Source organism: Galeopterus variegatus, unplaced genomic scaffold (assembly GCF_000696425.1).
Source record: "Galeopterus variegatus unplaced genomic scaffold, G_variegatus-3.0.2 Scaffold266, whole genome shotgun sequence".
Lineage (NCBI taxonomy): Eukaryota > Metazoa > Chordata > Mammalia > Dermoptera > Cynocephalidae > Galeopterus > Galeopterus variegatus.
In genome coordinates this window covers 532,702-556,065 of record NW_007726377.1, presented here as the reverse complement: position 1 = coordinate 556,065, position 23,364 = coordinate 532,702, and the positions used below count along the sequence as shown (strand labels likewise).

Here is a 23,364-nt window from a genome sequence, read left to right as displayed (position 1 = left end):
AACTCAAAATGGATTAAAGAATTAAATATACCCCCTGAAACAATAAAACATCTTAAAGAAAACATAGGAGAAACACTTCAGGAAATAGGACTGGACACAGACTTCATGAATACGACCCCAAAAGCAAGGGCAACCAAAGGAAAAGTAAACAAATGGAATTATATCAAACTTAAGAGATTCTGCACAGCAAAAGAAACAATTAACAGAGTTAAAAGACAACCAACAGAGTGGGAGAAAATATTTGCAAAATATACATCTGACAAAGGATTAATATCCAGAATATACAAGGAACTCAAACAACTTTACAAGAAAAAAACAAGCAACCCAATTAAAAAATCGGCAAAAGAGCTAAGTAGACATTTCTCTAAGGAAGATATACAAATGGCCAACAAACATATGAAAAAGTGCTCAACATCACTCAGCATTCAGGAAATGCAAATCAAAACATCAGATGAGTGGATACGGAAAATGTGGTATATCTACACAATGGAATACTACTCAGCTATGAAAACGAATGAAATACTGCCATTTGTAACAACATGGATGAACCTTGCGAGAGTTATATTAAGTGAAACAAGTCAGGCACAGAAAGAGAAATACCACATGTTCTCACTTATTGGTGGGAGCTAATAATAAATAAATTCACACACACACACACACAGACACACACGCAAAAAAACCAGGGGGTGGGGGGGAAGAATACATAACAAGTACAATTCCTTGAAGTTGATACAACAAGCAAACAGAAAGGACATTGTTGGGTGGCAGGGGGGAGAGGGAGGAGGGAGGGAGCTTTCGGTAATGGGCCAAAATAATCAACCACATTGTATATCGACAAAATAAAATTTAAAAAAAAAAAAGTAAGGTATATTACAATGTACATTGAATAAACTCTTTATTTTTTTCCTTTTTGTCTTTTTTCGTGACCGGTAATGGGATCGCAACCCTCGGTGTCGCGCCCGTACCGCGACCGGCAATGGGATCGCAACCTTTGGTGTCGCGCCCACACCGCACTCAACCAGTGAGCGGACCGGTCTCTATATGGGATCCGAACCCTGGGCGGGAGCGCCGCCGCGCTCCCAAGCGCCGCACTCTACCGAGTGCGCCACCGGGCCAGCCCTCTTTTGTGTAATTTTTATTTATTTATTTACTTTTTTCCCTTTTTGTCTTTTTTACTGACCGGTAACGGGATCGCAACCCCCGGTGTCGTGCCCGTACCGGGGACCGGCAATGGGATCGCAACCCTCGGTGTTGAGCCCGCACCGCGCTCAGCCAGTGAGCGGGAACTGGTCTCCACATGGGATCTGAACCCTCAGCGGGAGCACCGCCGCACTCACAAGCAGCGCACTCTCCAGTCCGCCACCAGGCCGGCTCTTTTGTGTAATTTTTAAAAAATGGATAGAGCCTGCCCAGGGGCGCACTCGGTAGAGTGCGGCGCTTGGGGGCATGGCGGCGCTACGGTCGAGGCTTCGGATCCCATGTAGAGACCAGTCCGCTCACTGTTTGAGCGCGGTGCGGGCACGACACCGAGGGTTGCGATCCCATTACCGGTCACGAAAAAAGACAAAAAGGAAAAAAAAAAGTGGATAAATGGATAAATACACACGTGCTAATACATGCCAGAAGTGATTTACGTAAGAGATCTTCTGTAAGGAACCATAAAAGAAGTTATCTCTGTTTTTGATAATCCTGTGTGTATTCCCTTCTTGCTCTTCTTAACATACCCAAGTGTAATCACAGTAATATATAACCTAGTAGTCTCCTTATTTTGCTGACTATATAGTAAAAATTCTTCATCTTTGGTGTATGTTTTTACATATTTTATTTTTAATAGGTATAAATTTCATGGAGTGGCTCTACCTTAACTTACATAGCTTTACATTACATATCACAACTTAAATGTCTCTATTATTGCATGCTTACATTGGTCACAAACTTCTGTGTTGAACATGTTAATGTATGAGAATTTTCTCGGATGTTGGAATATTTCCTTAGGAAATATTAACCAGAAATAAAATTACCGGTTAAAAAATACAAACATCAGTTGTATATTCTGCTCTATGAAAAAAATAGAAAAGATGTAGCAGCAGGGTGACACCCTAGCCTTAAGGATCTCAGGACTCCAAATAATGCTTAGAGGACTAAATTGCTGTGTTAAGATGAACAGTCAAGTAAATTGAAAGTATATGTATAGTCTTAGAGCAGAGAATATAGCAAATCATCTCTTTCTCAAATTTCATCACAGACTAAAAGGTTTTATAGTGGTATATTATAAACAAAAAAATGAACTAAAAACATCAGATATAAATTCCTGAAGTAAATAGTAGTTCTTTTTCTGGCCATGTGCAGTCCTAAGAAAGTTCTAGACATTGATAAGAAAGACTCACCTGCCAGAACAGAGGATGTTAATCAACTGCTTCTTACACTCCTCCCCACTTAGTTCACCTAGAAATGCAAAATACACTGAGAAATAAATTCAATTTTGTGAATAGAAAAAAGCCAATAAAATCAGACAATTACCTTTTTCATAAGCCAGATTTTCCTTTTTGGTAGACAAGGCAGTGAGAATGATGGGTAATAATTCCAAAGACTTTCCGTTCACAAGCCTGCCCTCTTTGACACCACCAACATACTCATTGGCTAATTCAACCAATAATTGTCCTGGAAAATGATGAGCCTAAAAGTTTATGGAACAAAGAAAATCTTAAGCAGAAATCCAGTGTTTAATGTCTTTCCAAGAAATGAAGTTTTTTGCTAAAATACTGAATTGATATTGAGGCCTAGAACTGGTACTATAAGGGATTCATGGAATCATTCTGCTTTGGTACATCCTTATAAAGGACCTCAAAGGTTAGTTAGAATCCTCCCATCAGTTCTCTGATGTTTTCAAATATACCGACTCTTCAAAAAGATATATGTCCATGGTACCAGAAATGTAATATATACATGTAGGTGATTTATGGCCCCATTCATCCACTTTTCTGTTTTTTAACAGCTCTTATTCATAAATAAGAACTATGCTAGGTTTAGCCCTTAAGTTTTCCTTCCCTTAACAAATGACAACCCCCCCAAAATCTACCCCAAAACAAAGTTTTTGTCTTCCATCTTACCTCCAGCATTAGTAATCCTATGATCTCAGACGCTACCTCTTTCTGCAGATCTCCTGATTCCACCAACTGGATACAAGAAGTGTATATCCTACATCTCCTACGGGCTCCAGCTTCCTCAGAGCAGGGAGAACCTTATTGTTTTAAACAGGCAGTACAGAAAGAAAGAAAGAAAAAAAAAAAAAGAGAGAGAGAAGTCTTACAAGGTTGAATGGTAAACAGAAAAAAATAGCAGGTTTATAGCTTAATAAAGAAAAAGAATTACCAAACTATTGATTTACTAAGGTGTTCAGAATAGCAATATTCGGGGAATATGAAAAAGTGCTTAAGTAAGTATATTAGCCAAATTAAAAGCATTGAAATATCCTCTTCCACCTATTTCATTAATTTATTTTAATAATTACATAGTGCAGGAGGAAGAAATCTAATATATCTAACAGCTTTTGGGGGATCCAGTAACCCAAACTTAATGCCTTTAATATATTTCATTTCAAAATGTCATCACTAAGTGAAGTCAGCAGGAATGGAAGAGTAATAGGACCCTGGAAAATCCTTTCCTCCATAAAAGATTCTACAATACAGACAAAAATAGTCAAAACCAACTTGTTCAAAACTCTGGAAATTGACCAAAGGCTTGCAACAATACAGGGAATGTTTATTCAAGAAAAACAGCTGAATCTCAGTAAGAGCAGTGAGCTTTCTGGCATTTTAACATGCTCTTATCCTATCACCCAGCTCCCAAGCCCAGTAGTCTTGAGAAACAGTCCTAAAGCATGGTAAAAGTCAACAGCCTAGCAGCCTCTGGAAGGGAAAGAATGCAGTGGGAGTGCCTCCAAAGCTCAATTCCCAGATAACTGTCATTATTTGACCTGTCTGGCTGTTCACTAGAAATTCTCACTAGTAAGACTTATCTTTAGTACAAACAGCCTTTTACTCGGGAATTTGTCTAAGTCAGTTGCAACCAATTGATACTATAACTGACTGAGGCAGCAATAACAGTTCAGCAACCCCAAATTAAATCCTGAAGAATGTCGAAGAGGGCTTTGAAAAGTTCCAACATACTCCTGAGAATCTAGAAAGCCATACACATACTGAGGGCTGTGTGCGGCCAGAAAAGACCTGAAAAGGTCTCATCTCTTGTTGACCCTGAGGGCTCTGTACAAGCAAGAAAGCTAACGAGGAGTTATAAACTGCCTGTCTAAACATTGAAGGTGTGTCCCCAGTATGTACACAGGGCCCCTCAGCAAACGCATTTAAGGAAATCTCTGTTCAATCATTAATTGACCACAGAGCTAACTAATTAGAGACTTCAGTGGCCACATACAACAGTGGCAACACACAACAAACGATACAGATTTTACAAAATTCGTCCAGAAGAGCCACTATGAAAACAAAAAGGAGAAAACAAAAGAACAGCCACAACAAATCTGGGTGTGGACGGTGGTATCTGACTTCCAGAGTTGCCACATAGCATTTAAAATGTCCAATTTTCAAAAAAAAAAAAATTATAAGACATGTAAAGAAACAATTGTATGGTCAACACACAGGAAATAAAGGAGTCAACAGAAATTGTCCCTGAGAGAGCCAAAACATTGGATTTACAAGACAAAGATTTAGGGCCGGCCCGTGGCTCACTCGGTAGAGTGCGGTGCTGATAACACCAAGGCCACGGGTTCGGATCCTATATAGGGATGGCCAGTTTGCTCACTGGCTGAGCGTGGTGCTGACAACACCAAGCCAAGGGTTGAGATCCCCTTACCGGTCATCTTTAAAAAAAAAAAAAAAAAAAGACAAGACAAAGATTTAAAAACAGCTTTTTTTTTTTTTTTCTGTCCTTTGAGACCGGCCGCACCGCACTCAGCCAGTGAGTGCTGTGAGCGCACCGGCCATCCCTATATAGGATCCGAACCCATGGCGGGAGCGCTGGTGCGCTCCCAGCGCTGCACTCTCCCGAGTGCACCACGGGCTCGGCCCAAAAACAGCTATTTTAAATATGTTCAAAAATTTAAGAAAATGATGTCTAGGGCTCACCCCTTGGCGCACTCGGGAGAGTGCAGCGCTGGGAGCGCAGCAGCGCTTCCGCTGGGGTTCGGATCCTATATAGGGATGGCTGGTGCGCTCACTGGCTGAGCTCAGTGTGGCCGGTCACAAAAAAGACAAAAAAAAAGAAAGAAAATGATGTCTAAAAATCTAAAGGAAAATACGAAAACAATGTCTCACCAAATAGAGAATATCAATGAAGAGATAAAAATTATGTAACATAACCAAATGAAAATTCCAAAGTTGAATAGAAAACCTTACTAGAGGGACTCAACAGCAGATTTGACTGGTAGAAGGAGGAATCAGAAAACTTGAGGAGAGGTCAACTGAGGGACAGAAAGAAAAAAGAATGAAGGAAACAAATAATGCCTCAGAGATCCATGGGACACCATCAAGCATACCACATAGACATAGACATAGACATAGACCAGAAGGAGAGGAAAGAGAGAAGGGAGCAGAAAGAATATTTGAAGAATAAACAGCTGAAAACTTCCAAATTTTAATCAAAAACATTAATATCTGCATTCAAGTCACTCGTTAAACTCCAAGTAGGAAAAACCCAAGAGATCCACACACCTAGACACACCATAGCAAACTGTCCAAATCGTTAATACCACTTCAGCCTAATAAAGGCCTGTTTTTGCTAGTTCTATTTAATGTAGTATTGGAAGTTCTACCCAGAGCCAAGTAGGAAAGAAAAAGAAATAAAAGAACTAAATCGGAAAAGAAGGAAAAGTATCTGTTTGCCAATGACACAATCCTATATGTACAAAATCCTAAAGATTCCCCCCAAAAATGTTAGAACTGAATAAACTAATTCAGCATAGCAGCAGCATACAAAATCAACAGACAAAAATCACTAACAATGAACAATCCAAAAAAGGAAATTAAGAAAACAATTCCATTTACAACAGCACCAAAAAAAGCCAAATCGGAAACTTAACCAAGGAGGTGAAAGATTTGTACAAAGAAAACTACAAAACATTGCTGAAAAAAATTAATGAAGATAAATATATGGAAAGACATCTGTGTTCATAGATTGGAAGCAACCAACAGAATCAATGCAATCACTATCTAAGTTGCAACATTTTTTGCAGAAACAGAAAGATACAACCTAAAATTCAGATGAAACCTCAATGCACCTTGAACAGCCAAAACAATCTTGAAAAAGGACAAAGTTGTGGAACTCACTTTATGATTTCAAAATTTACTACAAAGCTACAGTAATCAAAATGGTATGGTACTGACATAAAGACAGACATATATAGTCCAATGGAATAAAATAAGGAGCTCAGAAATAAACCCTCTATGTATGGTCAAATTATTTCAACAGGGTCCCAAGCCCATTCAATGGGGAGAGGACAGTCTTTTCACCAAATCCTGCTGAAAAATCTGCATCACATGCAAAAGAATAAAGTTGGAACTTTACCTACCACCATGTACAAAAATTAACTCAACTCAAAATGGATCAAAGACCTAAATGTGAGACTTAAAACTATAAAATTCTTAGAAGAAAACATGAAAAAAACTTCATGATATTGGATATGGCAATGATTTATTGTATATGACACCAAAGGCACAGGTCCTAGCCTGTTTGAGCTGCTATAACAACGTACCATAGACTGGATGGCTTATTAACAACTAAATTTTATTTTTCACAATTCTGGAGGCTACACATCTGTGATCAGGGTACCAGCATGGTCAGATTCTTGTGAAGGCTCTCTTCAGGGTTGCAGAATGTTGTTCCCTTACAATATCCTCACACAGTGGAAAGAGGGCTAGAGAGCTCTCTGGGGTCTCTTTAATAAGGGCACTAATCCCATTCATGAGGACTTCACTCTCATGTCTTAACTGCCTCCCAAAAACCCCCCACCTAATATCATTGCATCAGGGTTAGGATTTCAACATTTGACTAGTGGGGAAACACACTCAGTCCAGCACTCCAACCCTGGCCCCCAAAATGCATGTCTTTCTCACATACAAAATACATTCATTCCATTCCAACAACTCCAAAAGTTTTAACACATTCAGCATCAACTCTAAAGTTTAAAGTCAAGTCTCATATAAATATCATCTAAATCAGCCATGGGTGTGTTAAATAAAATTTGTGAGAAGCTAGATTTGGACTAGGCTTTTGCACTAAGCCTAACAAACCAAACTAATATGGAGCTTACCTATAGTAGCTGAGCTTAGTTAACTAACTGGCCAATTGCAGGAGGGCTTCATAACCAATTAACCAATTGAATTGTAACCAAGTAAGCTGTCTCTGTATGGCACTTCCATTTCCTGTAAATGCTGTCAGGTCACGTTATTGTTTGGAACCAGAGCAGGTTCAGAGTGTTGCCTGATTCACAAATTGTTTTTGTTTTCTTTTCTTTGTTTTCCTTTGCTCTGTTTTGGTTTTCTCTGCTCAAATAAACTCAGTTAAAATTTAAACTTCTCCATTTAACAGGTGAGACTCAAGATAGAGTAGTCCCCCTTTACCTGCAGTTTTGCTTTCCACACTCAACCAGTCCAAAAATATTAAATGGAAAGCTCCAGAAGTAAACAATTCATAAGTTTTAATCGTGTGCCATTCTGAGTAGCATGATGAAATCTTGCATTACCCCACTTTATCCTTTCTACATTGTAATAAGGGTGAGTATACTACCGTAAGACGTTTTAAGAGAGACCACATTCGTGTAACTTTTATTACAGTATATTGTTAATAATTGTTATATTTTATTATTAATTGTTGTTAACTCTTACTATGTCTAATTTAAAAATTAAAACTTTATTATAGTATGTATATATAGAAAAAACCATAATATATAGCGCTCAGTACTATTCACCATTTCAAGCAACCAGTAGCGGACTTGGAACGTATACTGAATAAGGGGGGTAGTACTGTACAATTTATCCTGAGGCAAAAATTCCCTCCAGCTGTGAACCTGTGGAACCAAACAATTTATGGGTATGTGCTTCCAAAATAAAATGGTGGAAAAGGCATAAGATAGACATTTCCATTACAAAAGAGAGAAATAGGGACCAAGTTTTGAGTCCCAAAGAAGCCTAAAACATACCAAGGCAAAATGCCTATCTTAAAGCTTAAGAATAGTCCTTTTTGGCTCCATACTCTGACCTCCAGGCCTATTGGGGAAGTGGTCCTGCCTTCTAGACCCATCAGGGTGACAATATTATGTCCACAGGTTGGTGGGGCACTGACAATGCTGCGGTTTCCTGTCGGAACAGGGGTTGTGCCTCCAAGGTTCTGCCAGGCAACCCTGCCTCGTGGCAATGGTGCTGACCTTTGAAATCTAAGTGGAGGCACCCCTGCCTCCCAGGACATGAACTCTAGGCTTGTGGAGGGAGGAGCAGTAGCAGCCCCTGATGATCTCTGAATTGCCTTCAGGGTCCTTCCTCCCTTGTTTTGCATAGCAGTTTTCACAGCCAAACAGTTCTTTAGTCTGTAGGGTCTAAAATGTCCAAACAATTTACTTCATTCTGTCCCATTTTCTCTGTTTCCTTACGTCTCAGCCAGCAGTGGTTCCCATTTATATAATATGGGATATAATCCCATTTCTATTCCTGTTTTTTTCTTGAAATGGTTAAGTCCATGACTTACATCCATACTAATCTCCTTAGCAATAAGTCTCTTGGCCATATAGTGTTCTCTTCCAAACATACTTTCTCATTTTTTGCAATATGGATAGGCTGAGAATCTTCTAAATCTTTAATGTCTGGTTCCTTTTTGCTTAACAATTCCGACTTCGAATAATTTCTACTTCTTGCATTTTACTATAAGCAGTCAAAAGGAACCAAACCATTACTTCAACACTTGCTTAGAAATCTCCTCAGCCAAATAGTCAATTTCATGGCTCCCAAGGTCTACCTTTCTCAAAACACTAGAACACAAATACTAGTCAGCCAGTTCTTTGCCACTCTATAACAAGAACAGCCTATTTCTCCATTGTCCAATAACACAATCCTCATTTTCATCAGATATCTCATCAGAATGGCCTTTACCATCCATATTTCTACCAACATTCTGTTCATAATTGCTCAGGTATTCCTAAGACAGAACCTTTCTCTATAGCTCTCCTCTCTTCTAAGCCCTAACCAGAATCACTTTAAAAAAATGTGTTCATAGCAACCTAGGCTTTTTTCTAGCAGGCACTTCAAAACTCTTCCAGAAGAACTATCCTTCAAAAATGAAGGAAAAGTTAAGACATTCCCAGATAAACAAAAAAATAATTTGCTGCTAGAAGAACTGCCCTCTTGCTAAAGGCAGTTGTTCAGGCTGAAATGAAAGGACACTAGTCAGTAACTTGAATCCATATGAAGAAATAAAGAATACCAGTAAAGGTAACTACATAGGAAAATGTAAAGGGCAGTATATATGTACTTTTTGTTTATAATTCTTTTTTCTCCTATCTGATTTATAAGACACCTACATAAAGCAATAATTACAAATCTGTGTTGATGGGCACAAATGTATAAAGATGTAATGTTTGCACAACAACAACACAAAGGCAGGTGGGGGAGAATAAAGCTATGGAAAAGCAATGTTTTTGTAAACTATTAAAATTAAGTTGGTATTCATGAGAACTAGGTTGTTATAAATTAAGATGTTAATTGTAAACCCCAAGGCAACCACTAAGAAAGAAACTAAAAAATACAGTAAAAAGACAACAAAGGAATTAAAATGGTACAATTAGAATGGTACAATAGAAAATATCTACTTAACAATGAAGGCAGTAAGAGAAACAAAAAAGACATAAAACATAAAGAAAACAGCAAAATGACAGATGTAAATCCTACCTTATCAGCAATTACAGTAAGTGTAAATGGATTAGATACTTCAATCAAAAGACAAAGATGGGGGAGAGGGAGGAGGGAGGGAGGGAGGTTTTGGTAATGAGCCACAATAATCAACCACATTGTATATTGACAAAATAAAATAAAATTTAAAAAAAACCCAAAAGACAAAGATTGGCAGAATAGATAACAAATAATCCAACAATATGCTATCTATCAGAGAAATAATGTAGATTGAAAGACAGAAATAGATAAAAATTAAAGAATGCAAAAAGATATACCATGTAAACAATAACCAAAGAGAGCTAGAGTGGCTATACTACTATCAGAAAAAACAAACTTTAAGACAAAAATTATTATTGAGAGACAGAAGGGCATTTTATAATGATAAAAGGGTTAACCCATCATCAAGACATAATAATTGTAAACTATATGCACCTAACAAAAGAACTACAAATTCACTATGCAAAAACTGACAGAACTGAAGGGAGAAGTAGAAAATTCAACAGTAATCACTGGAGACTTCCATATCCCACTTTTAACAATTGATAGAACAATTAGATCAACAAGGAAGGGCCGGCCCGTGGCTCACTTGGGAGACTGGTGCTGATAACACCAAGGCCACAGGTTTGGATCCCTATATAGGAATGGCCGCTTAGCTCACTTGGAGAGCATGGTGCTGACAACACCAAGTCAAGGGTTAAGATCCCCTTACCGGTCATCTCAAGGAAAAAGACTTGAACAACACACTAGATCTAACAAACATCTATAGAACACTTCAACAGCAGCAGAAGACACATTATTCTCACGTGCACATGGAACATTTTCCAGGATAAACCACATATTAAGCCATAAAACAATTCTCAATAAATTTAAAATAACTGTAATCATACCATGAATGTCTACGACCACAGTTTGAATGAAATTAGGAATCAATAACAGAAGAATATATGGGAAATTCACAAACTTAAAAAAAAAACGCAAAGCTAGTGAAAGGAATATATAATGGTTAGAGCAGACCTAAATAAAATAGAGAAAAGAAGAACAATGCAGAAAAATCAAGAAAACCAAATTAGTTCTTTGAGAAGATGAACAAAATTGAAAAATCTTTAGCTAGACTGACGAAGAGAAGAAGAGAGAAGATTCAAATTACTAAAATCAGGGATGAAAGAGGGACATTACTACTGACCTTACAGAAATAAAAAAGATTATAAAAGAATATGATGAACAATTTTATACCAAAATATTAGATAACCTAGATGAAATGGACAAATTGCTAGACAGACACAAACTATCAAAACTGAATGAAGAAGAAATAGAAAATCTCAGTAGACCAAGTAAAAAGATTGAGTTAATCAAAACTTTTTCCACAAAGAAAAGCCCAGAACGAGATGGCTTCACTGGTGAATTCACCAAATGTTTAAAGAAGAATTAACACCAATCCTTCACAAACTTCTCAAAAACAGAAGACAAGGGAATACTTCCCAACTTATCCTGACACCAGTATTATCCCCATACCAAATGAAACAAAAACATCAGAAAACTACAGATAACTATCCCTTGTCAATATAGATGCAAAAATGCTCAACAAAACATTAGCAACCTGAATCCAGCAACATATTAAAAAGGATTATATAGCCATGACCAAGCAGGATTGGTTCAGTGTATGGAAATCAACATAATATACCACATAAATAAAGAATAAAGGGTAAATAAATAATAAAGGATAATAGCACATGATAATCTCAGTAGATGCAGAAAAGCACTTGAAAAATCCAATATCCTTTCATGATAAAAACACTCAACAAACTAGGAATACAACAGAAATTCCTCAACCTGATAAAGGGCACCTATGATAAAAATAGCTAACATCGTACTCCAAGCTTTCCCTAAAGATCAGGAACAAGACAAAGATGTCCACTCTTGCCACTTCTATTCTACATTGTATTGGATGTTCCAACTAGAGCAATTATGCAAAATAAATAAACAAAAGACATCCAGAGTGAAAAAGAAGAAGTAAAACTGTCTCTATTGACAGATGACCTCATCTTTTATACAGAAAACCCTAAGGAATCCACAGAAAAGAAATTATTAGAGCTAATAAACAGGAAAGACTGCAGGATATGAGTTCAAGATACAAAAATCTATTGCATTTCTACACACTACCAATGAACTATTAGAAGACTGAATTAAGATAATCCCATTTACAACAGTATCAAAAAGAATAACATACTTAAGAAATAAATTTAAGAAGTGCAAGACTTGTATTCTGAAAACCATAAAATATCGTTGAACAAAACTAAAGAGAACCTAAATAAATGGAAAGACATTACATGTTCATGGAATGGAATACTTACATTAGGATACCAAGAGTTCATGGCCTCCAGGGGATATCCAGTGTCCCCAGCAAGGCCCAAATTTCTTCTCCTTCAGTTCAAGAGTCTAATTTCTGAACTCACTACTCCTACCACAAAGGATAAAATCCTTTCTTTCTTGGGGCTTGCAGGGTATCTTTGCCTATGGATTCCTAACTTTGGTGTGCTAGCAAAGCCACTTTATAGGGCAGCCAAAGGGGATCCTGCAATTCCTTTAGATCCCACAAAGCCCATTCATTCTCCCTTCCAGCGATTAAAAGCCACTCTCCTCGCAGCCCCAGCTGTATCTCTATCAAGCCTATCTCATCCTTTTATCCTATACGTCACCAAAACCCAAAGATTGGCAGTCGAGGTTTTGGGACAAAAGGCAGGAGATATTTTCCCCCCAGTTACAAACCTCTCTAAACAACTAGACACCACATCTCGAGAATGGGCCCCTGAAGGTCTCAAGACCTTCTCAGCCATAAGGTCAAGTCAATTCTCTCCCTTTCCCGTCTATAACTTATTCACCTTACTTTCATTGAAAACTCTCAGTTCTCCTTTAAACCTTGCCCTCCCTTAAAATCCAGCCACTCTCATCACAAAACACTCATGACCCTTAGAACACACTTGCATGGAGGCTTTAGACCTCTTTCTCTATCCCTTTCCACACATCTCCCTACATCCCATTACGCGGTTCATAGATGGGAGCGCAACCTCCACGCCCGCCCCCTGGGTGGGATATGCCATAGTAAATCTAACACAAGCTATTGAGGCTGCACAACTCCCAAAGGAGGTTGGGGTTATACACTGCAGAGGACACCAAACCTCCAATGACCCCATAGCCCAGGGAAACAAACTGGCAGATCTAACCACAAAACAGGCTGCTCAAGCACCAGGCCCCCACTCTTCCCCTCCTGCTCAGGTCCTTCTCATGGCCCCTACACCCTTATCCCAATACACACCCCAAGAAATACAACACCTCCAATAGTTGCAGGGTACAGAGAAAGGACAACTGGTATACTCTCTCCGGTTGCTATGTCCTCCCTACCACACAAACTGAGCAAATCCTTTTAGATTTCCATAATTCAGTTCATATAGGCTAAGAACTCCTACTACGCCTTCTTCAGCCCTTATATTACTCTCCCCACAAAAGAACATGCTATCTTCTAACCTTAGTAGATACCTTTTCAGATTGATTTACGGCTTTTCCCTGCACTTCAGAGGATGCTACAGCAGTAACGCATGTTCTCACCTCAGAAATCATCCCTCGTTTTGGCCTATCCACTAGTCACTCACTCGCCTATGGGCTGCCCCCCGCAAGCCCACAGGCCTCAACCCCCTTGAACTTATGTATGGTAGGCCCTTCACTCTCACACCTCTCCCTTCCAGCTCATTGCCTTTAGGCCAGTTATCTCCTTACTCTTTCACTCATTAGGGATCTTAGGGAATAGACCAACTTTCTATTACCTCATCATTTCCCCATCACCCTCTCAGACTTTAAACTGAGCCTGGGACAGCAAGTGTATATTAAAACCTGAATCCCAAAGCCTCTCTCACCATGTTGGGAAGGGCCTTATACAGCACTTCTCACCACCCCCACGGCAGTAAAAGTACTAAGAAAGGCCCCCTTGGTATCACTTATCCCTGGTAAAACTAGCACCTGAGACTTTATCCAAAGAATCTGTTAACACCAAGCCAGAGGGGTCTCCCCGCTCAACCTCCAACCTGACATTCTCCTCACACTTCATCCATTTTAAGACCCACAAAACTGAAAATCTCCAGGACCTTTGCTCTTCCCCCAATCCCAGAAGAAGGATGATCTTCCCCCAGCATTATCCTCTCACTCTTGCAGGCCTGCTTCACGTCCCTCACACAAGAGCTACTACTATACTGCCTGTTCTAGTACTTGCTACAGGATTGGCAGCTGCCCCAAAAGAGTGTAACATTATGGGAAGATTTCTCCTGGCACTCCTTTACCTCCTATCATCAGTAGGATGCTTCTTAGCAATTTCACTGTGGCAATGTCACCTTTAAATTCTTTTCACTCCCTAACGCTTCGCATCCTTCCCATGTTTTCCCTCCTATCTCAATACTCCCCCTTACCTGGAACATAGAGGTTCTAGGTCCACAGGGACAATGCAGTCCTCAGCAAATCAGACTGGTCCCTGAGTGACTCATCTGTCTCCCACTTTGTGAGAAACTTTTTGTGGTCACCCCTCCCTGTCGATGCAGCCTGCAATGTTTCCACAAACATCTCTTCACTTTCCTCTAATCTCACCTCAGTGGGGACTGTCAGTGTCGTGTGGGGCCTGCCCACACTCTGCCTTACTAAGACCAAACACTACCACTCACTTACCCCCTCCTCATCCATGCCCTAAAACCAGAAAATATTTCCTTTGTAAAACTCCATTATCCTGTTTCCTGCCCCCCAACACGATTTCTTACATATTCTTTTAACTCGTCCCTGACATCACCCTCCAGACAGATGGAGAGATGGAGACAGGACTGGGACTAACTTCGGCCCCCCCTCTCAGGAAGTGCCCCTGCTCCCAGAAGGCACTAATTGTACCTTTTTAGTTGGGGCAGGGATCCTCCCTGCAACTGGAACTGGCATAGCGGGCCCTGCTACTGCCTCTCAATTCTATCAAAAACTCTCAGAAGAACTAAGCATAGATAGCATCTCCTCTCTCCAGTGACAGGTCACCTCACTTGCGACAGTCGCTTTACAGAACCATCAGGCCCTTTACTTCCTTATAGCCAAGGAAGGCACCTGCCTCTTCTTGGGGGAGGAATGCTTTTATTACGTAAATGAGTCCAGGGTGATCCAAAACAACTTAAACCATTTCACTGAACCCTTGGATACCCTGGCTTATGCCCCTACTAGGACCCCTAACTGTGCTGGGACTCATCCTACTTTTTGGTCCCTTTCTCTTTTGATGTTTCTCTAATTTCTTGCAGGAATGTATGCAGGCTTTCACCAACCAAAAGGTTGCCAAATTGTTCCTGCAAGGAGGATATGAGCCCCTCAGAATCAGCGACCCTTCCCCGAAAGAATACAGCCTCCCCACACAAAACCAGTACCCACCACCTAATTGTTTTGCTTGCCAACATAAATCTTTTATTTTTTTCATATCTTCGCCCATCTCCAGCAGGAAGTAGCTTCAGAAGAATGAGACCTTTGCCCCTTTTCCCTTCTTCATATACTTAAAAGGCAGGAATGATGGATTGGGGATGTGGCCGGTACCAGTGTGCACACAATAAGCACCAACATGAAACAGCAGCCGGCCTCATCTTCCACTCCAGCACGAAGCCCCTCCCCCCTTCCCTTTAAGAGAAGCCTCCTGACTTAAAAACAACTTTCCAGCTTCCACATCGGAGCAGTTCTCTACCCAGTTACATCAACCTAATGGTACCTCCCCCCATACATTTCGTGCCCCAAAACTAATATAAACTCTCACAAACCCATTGTTGGGGCTGTCCACCATTTTCAGGGCAGCCTCAGGCTGTCCTTCATTTTGAGTACAGCCTGGCAGATTTCTTTCTTTAATAAAGCTTGAACGGTACCCGGCATCTCGGTTCACTTTCTTTCATAAACCAAAGCATGCTTTACGAAAAGTCCATCCTTTTCAGGCCCCAAAATCAGCAATACAGTCTCAGGTTGCCACTTCAACTCCCTTCAGTAAAATTATTTCAGTCCCCTAGACGGGAGACTCCTCATTCAATTGATTCTGTAGAATTCCCAAAGCACAGAAAGTGTGCCAGTGGGGCTTTAAACAGTAAGGATAGTAGCCATATGTGCCAAAAGTAAACAAATCTACCAATGAACCCAGGAAGATAGAAGTGACATTAATTATTATTATTATTACCTTTGAAGATGGCTCTCAGGAGTGCTCCAGCTCCTTTTCCTTTCACTGCTTGCTTCTGAAGGAGATTAGTCAACTGCAATCAAAGAATGAAAAAGCTACAAGTCTCTGGCAACAGCTCCTCTACCCCAATGACGTAAACACTCAATGTGAAAAAGTGCTCTTCTGTCAGGCTCAGAGACTCCAAGTATCACAAATACCATAATTTTTAGATTTAGGTAGATCTTAATATGATGCTGGGCTGTCAACACTAAAATCTATTCATACATTCATTCTATAATCACTTACTGAGTACTTAATCAGCCCTAGGTATTGTGCTATGTTTTGGAAACATATATTCATTCAAACAAATACTTTTTGAGCATGTTCTTTTTCCTACACACAAGGATGAACAAGATGTGGAAAAAAAAATCTTTAGGCTAGACAGTTCAGTTGGTTAGAGCATGGTGCTGATAACACCAAGGTCCAGGGCTTGATCCCTTGTTCTGGCCAGCTGCCAAAAACAAAGTGGGGGATCAACAAGATGGACATGGTAATTTGATTCAGAGTTTATAATAGAACCAAAGGAGAAACGGTGACAGAAAAAAAAAATCAGAAAAAAAAATTTGTAAAGGAAACAAATTAATAGGTTGAGATAGACAATAATTAAGCAAAGGGAGGCAACTTCAGCTAGAGTAAACAGGGAAAGCCTCTCTGAGGTAGGTGACATCTATGCAAAGCCTTGGAGGATAAGAAAGAGCTACTTAGGCAAAAAGGGGGAGGGAAGGATATTCCAGATAGAGGTATCATCATGCACAAAGGCCCTGAAGGAGCAAAGAACTTGGAACGTTTGAGGACCTGAAAGAAAGACCAAATATGGCCAAAAAGTAGTAAGGAAAAGTGTAGCAGAAGAATTTGGAGGGCCGGCCCGTGGCTCACTTGGGAGAGTGTGGTGCTGATAACACCAAGGCCCCGGGTTCAGATCCCATATAGGGATGTCCGGTTGGCTCACTGGGTGAGCTTGGTGCTGACAACACCAAGTCAAGGGTTAAGATCCCCTTACCGGTCATCTTTTAAAAAAAAAAAGAAGAATTTGGAGAGATGGGCAAGGACCAGATTACGAAGAATCTTACAGGCCATGGTAAGAAGTTTAGATTGTGTCTAAGTGCAATAGAAGTTACTAAAAAGAAAGGAAGGGAATGATATGACAGTTGTGTTTTTTTTTTTTTTTTAATCATTCTTGTTCCTTGTATAGAGAATGGGGTTTTAAGAATGAAATAGGGATACCTGTAAGGAGACTGTGCTCTCAAGTGAGAGATTATAGTGGCGTAGACCAAAGTGATAGTGGGAGAGATGTTATGGGTTGAACTGTGTCCTCCACCGTGCAATGTGGCCCCTCACTCCCAAATTTTATATGTTGAAGCTCTAACCCCCAGTACCTCAGAATGTGACCTTACTTGGAAACTGGGTTGTTGCAGATGTGATTGGTTAAAGAGAGGTCATTAGGGTAAGCCACAATCCAATATGACTGATGCCATTATAAAAAGAGGAAATCTGGGGGCCGGCCCGGTGGCGCACTGCTACAGTGCGCCGCTTGGGAAGTGCGGCGGCGCTCCCGCCAAGGGTTCAGATCCCACATACAGACCGGTCCCCGCTCACTGGCTGAGCGAGGAGCGGGGGCAACACCGAGGGTTGCAATCCCGTTGCCAGTCCCGGTCCGGTACGGGCGCGACACTGAGGGTTGCGATCCATTGCTGGTCACGAAAAAAAAAGACAAAAAAAAAAAAAAAAAAGAGGAAATCTGGAAACAGATACATCCACAGAATGTTATGTGAAAATGAAGGCAGAGATCAGGTGATACAAGCCAAAGAACACCAAAAATTGCCAGCAAACCACCAGAAGCTAGATGAGATGCATAGAACAGATTCATATAGCCCTTAGAAGAAACCAACCCTGCCAGCACCTTGATCTTGGACTTCTAGTCTTCAGAACTGTTAGAAAATAAATTGCAGTTATTTAAGCCACCCAGTTTGTGGTACTTTGTAACAGCAGCCCGAGCACACTAATATAGGAGACGAAGTGAAGAAACTAGAAGAGAAGTAGATTTAAGATATATTTGAGAACTAGGAATAGAAATTCCTCCTAGTTTTGAAATGAAGTGGGTGCAAAGATGAAGGAAAAGGAGGACTCCTAAATTTCTGGCTTCAGTAATGACAGTGGATGGTGACACTATCCAACTGGCATGGTAAAAATCTGAGATTAAGCAAGCATCTAAATCACCCTGAGGATTTGCTAAAACTGATTGCTGGGCTCTACCCACAGTTTCTGATTCAGCAGGTCATGGGGCTCAGAACCACTACTCTGAGATATCCAAGTAGAGGTGCCAAGTAGACCACTAGATATGTCAAAGTCGAGCACAGAGAAAAGAGTTCAATAGAAATAGATGAGATTATCCAGGAAGAGAATGTAAAAAGAAGAGAAACACCAAAAGTTAGTCATTAAAAAGAGAAGCAGCAGTCAGCAAAGTCAATTGAGAAAGTGAAGTCAATAACATGGGAGGATAACACAGACAAAGAAGAGTCACAGAAGCCAATACTAATAAAACAATGAATTTAATCTCTTCCACAACTACATGAGCCTGATTTTTCTAACTGGAATCCATCTCTCCCTTCTTAAATATATAATAAGGAAGTATCTGACTGTTCTTGCCTGCACTCTCGAACACAGTACTCACTCAGCTCTTGATATAACCCTTAGAGCAGTGGTTCTCAACTAGGGGTGATTTTTGTCTCCTAGGAGACACTGGACAATATCCGAAAACATTTCTGGTGTCTTCCAGACAAATGGAAGGCAGCTACTGAAATCTAGTGGTTAGAAGCCAGGGATGCTACTAAACATCCCATAATACACAGAACAGTCCACCACAACAAATAATTATCCAGTCCAAAATGTAAACAGTGTCAAAGCTGAGAAAGTCTGACTCTTCTTGAAAAAGTCTAACTTCAACAGAAGGCAGTATGGCATAGGAGAGAAAAAAAAAAAAAAGCTGGACCCAGACTCAGAAGACCTAAGTATGAATCCTGGCTATGCCATTTACTAGCTATATAACCTCAGGCAAGCTATTCATTCTCTTTTACATGTGTCCATTTCCCTAACTCAAAGGACTGAGATAATGGGTAGAGAACCTTGCATAGGGCCTAACATGCTACAGGTGCTCAACAAATGTTAGTTTTCTTCTATTCCCTCTGTCCTCTACTCCCCTTCCTCCTCCCTCTACTTACATAATCTTCAGTCTTCCATTTTTGACCTTATTCAGTTATTCTTTTGATTGCATTTTAAAACTTATAAGTGGACCAAGTAACATTAAGTAACCTTGTAATTTTAGAAGGCTTTAACTTTTTTTCTTTAATTGGCAGACTGGAACTACCAAGTTAATTGCAGTCCAAATAAAGTTTAGATTTTTTAAAAAATAGAACATTCCTCATTTTGTGTTGTCTGTTGTTTCTTTAGGTTAGATTGAACATGTTGTGTTCTCAGCCAGAACACAGGTGATATTGTGTCCCTCTCAGAGTATCACATCTGGAAGCACATGATGTCCATCTGTCCCTCACTGGTGATATTAATTTGATCATTCAAAGGTGTTGCCCAATTTCCCCACTTCATAATTACTAACCCCCCCATTTGCAACTAGTAAGAAATTTGTTGGGAGACACTTTAAGACCATGCAAATATGTTGTTCCTAGTCTAATTTTCCCCCTATATAATAGAAAAGCCCAGCAGACACCATCCATATCACCAAGAATGATTCTGACATCTTGAGCCCAGTAGTATGATACACTGAGAAGGGCATGGCACCATTTCTGTGGTCCTTTTGCTGGGTATATATGACCTCAGTCCAATCATGAGACAACACTAAACAGGCTCTAAATTAAGAGACATTCAGCAAAATAACTGATCAATATTCTTCAGGGCTATCAAGATCAAAAGAGACAAGGAAAGACAAAACTGCTGCAGATTGTAGGAAATCAGGGGGAAATGACAACTCAGTACAAGGTATGATGCTGAGTAGGATCCTGAAACATAAAAAAGGACATTAGTGGAAAAACTACTGAGAAGAGTTCAAATAGGGTGTTTAGTTTTGTTAATGGTACTATACCAATGTTCTTTAAATTTTACTATGGGTTGGTGCTGGTAACAGCAAGGTCCAGGGTTCAATCCCTGTACCAACCAGTCCAAAAAAAGAAAATAAACATACATTACTATGGTTATGTAAGATGCTAACACTGGGGGAGGGATACATAAAAACTCTGTATTATTTTTGCAACTTTCCTGTAAGTCTAAAAGTAGTTCAAAATATAAGCAAAAGACATCCTTTCTCCCCAACTTTTTTACTAGTATAAAACTCACAAATCTCTATATTTTTCAGTGGTTCATAACTGAACTTAATTATTCTGATGCTCAAATAGATGCAAATTTGGCCAATGGGAGCCCCTTCACACTAACTCTTGTATCATTGTGACATGCCCATTGGTTTTTTTTTTTGAGCATTTCCCTACTTTCTTCCAGGTTCATTTCATATTCACCCTGCCCACCCATGATATTAGTCTTTTATCTGAAGAACCCTGGTCCCCTTGAGAGAGGAATGGTTATTAAAGACCAAAGATCTAGGTGATGGGTGTGCTTGTTGCTACTATGGCATCTTTGCTTCTTCATTCTTTCAGTAGAGAGTAGAGAAAGCTAGGAAATATATGCATGTATATATACATACATACAAATATATATGTGCATAGATATGCATATATAAACACATATTTGAGAAATCATAAGTTCACAACAATACCTCCATTTCTAATCTCCACAGGGCTCTTTCTTGCCTTCCTACAATTCATATTTACATGTCCCTTTTACCACTGAAAGAACCCTGACTCTCCATATCAACACATTTACTCATTTGCTGAACCCTATAATACATCAACCTATAATAAAATAGTTTCAAAATTACTTCAATCACACCACTACAATAAACAATCCTACTAAAAGAGAGTTCAAGGTTTGTTTGTATTTTTTCCCATCACCCCCTACCCAAGACTGAGAGTATATAACCAAATACTTAGGATTACTTTTCTCCCCCATCCCACCTTCAGTATGATTATAGTATTCTTCCTGAATTTCTTTTTGTAATGACACCCAGATGTATGTATGCTTTATTTCCCTCTTTCTTACATAAAAGGTAGCATACTACACGTTGCCCTTTGCTTTTTCATTTAATAATATCTCCTGGAAATCACTCTCTCTCAGTTCAGAGATCTTCCTGATTCTCCTTTACAGATACAGATAACCTTGTGTCTCACATAATTTTATATTAGGGTAAATTCCTAGAAGCGAATGACTAGGTTGAGGGGAAATATATACATATACAGTTTTGTTAGATATTACCAAATTCTAACCATGGTCATACCATTTTGCATTCCTGCCAGCAATGTATGAGTGCCTATTTCCCAACAGCCTCACCAAGTGGTCAATTCTTCTAATATGGTGAGAGAGAAATAGTATCTTTCATCACATTTCTTTTATGAGTAAAGTCGAGTATATTCTCTTGGGTTTAAGGCTGTTTTTATACATCTTTTTGTGATTATTCTCTTCATGTTTTTGCCTTTTTTCTACAGGATTTTTGATCTCCCTCCTCTCCCCAACTATTATGTTATTTATGAATTAGAGATATTAACCCTTTATCTATGATATTTTGCAAATATTTTCTCCCAGTTTGTCATTTGTCTTTTGACTCTGCTTATGGTATTTTTAGCCATGCAAACTTTTAAATTTATAGATAGATAAATTTATCCATCTTTTCTTTTATTGCATTTAGACTTTGAGTCATAGTTAGAAATCCTTCCCCTGCACTGAGGTTAAGGAAGAATTTACCCATGTTTTCTTCTAATATATATTTAGATTTTTTTCTGTCACAATAAAGTTTATTAAGAAAACAGGCTGGTGGGGGCCGGGAAAGACAAGTACATTTAGGTTGGGTGGCTCAGGTGAAGTATTGTGGCTTCTGCACATTGATGCCATACTGACTGAGGGCAGGGGTCAAGTTCTCCATGGTTAGAGTGTATTTGTAGTCCTTGCTCTTGCTCAGGGAGCTGCCAGAGGCTGTGCCCTTCATTTTGCAGTACTGTAGGGAATTGGTGGCAATGTCTGAGTCGAATTTCTGGGCAGCTAGGAAGATGAGCCAAATTATGCATGGGTCTGAGGCCTCAAAGCCAGCATGGTTCAGGTACTAGACAGTCACTACATCTGGGATCATAGGTGTGTGATCTTCCAGCTACATCAAGAAATCCACCAGTCATGCTGGACACCACTGGCTTTATGTCTCTGTCGCCCATGCAGCAGTATATAAAGCCCTCTAGACACGGCCTCCTCCGGGGGTGCCTCCTGACTGCAGACACTGGAGCCACCCCACACCACCATGGGTTCCGCCTCAGGTCCTGTGTCCCTAGTTGCATCCCAGCCCCAGTCTCCCTTGCTGTCCCTGTGGGGCTGACTTTGTCTTACACGGGGGTACACGGGCACCCTCATGCTGGAGCACTCACTGCAGCTTAAAGGGCCAATGCGAGAGGCGCAAAAACAGCAACTTCTAGATTTGTGTTCTTAGATTTATCTCATTTTTTTTTTTTTTTTTTTTAAAATGACTGGTAAGGGGATCTCAACCCTTGACTTGGTGTTGTCAGCACCCCACTCAGCCAGCGAGTGAACCGGCCATCCCTATATGGAATCCGAACCCGGGGCCTTGGTGTCATCAGCACCACACTCTCCCAAGTGAGCCACGGGCCGGCCCTGTGTTCTTAGATTTAAACTTCTCATTCATTTGGAGGTTACTCTTGAGTATTATGAAGAATAGATCTAATTTTGTCTATTTTTCCCAAATGCCTATAATGTTGTCTAAACACCATTTATCAAAGACTATCTTTACCCCCGTGTTTTGAAATACCATTTTTATACTAGATTTTACATGTAGTTGGGTCAATTTTGGGGGGTTTTTTTTTTTTGACTGGTAAGGGGATCGCGACCCTCAGCAAGGTGTTGTCTGCACCACACTCAGCCAGTGAGCGCACCGGCCATCCCTATATAGGATCTGAACCCGTGGCCTCAGAGCTACCAGCGCAGCACTCTCCTGAGTGAGCCAGGGGCTGGCCCTAGTTGGGTCAATTTTAAGACTTCCTA

The 23,364-nt window shown here is 40.0% G+C and overlaps 1 protein-coding gene across 2 annotated transcripts in view; it reads right to left on the bottom strand.

The window, feature by feature from the left end:
* Positions 1–23,364, bottom strand: part of FANCI (Fanconi anemia, complementation group I) — an 89,933-nt gene that overhangs the window by 61,790 nt on the left and 4,779 nt on the right. For both annotated transcript variants that reach the window (XM_008566725.1, XM_008566726.1), the window contains exons 2-5: positions 16,168–16,240; positions 3,111–3,241; positions 2,521–2,677; positions 2,388–2,445 (exon numbers count right to left, since the gene is read on the bottom strand). In XM_008566725.1, coding sequence (XP_008564947.1) covers positions 2,388–2,445; positions 2,521–2,677; positions 3,111–3,241; positions 16,168–16,240 — 419 coding nt within the window. The remainder of the gene's footprint in view (positions 1–2,387; positions 2,446–2,520; positions 2,678–3,110; positions 3,242–16,167; positions 16,241–23,364) is intronic.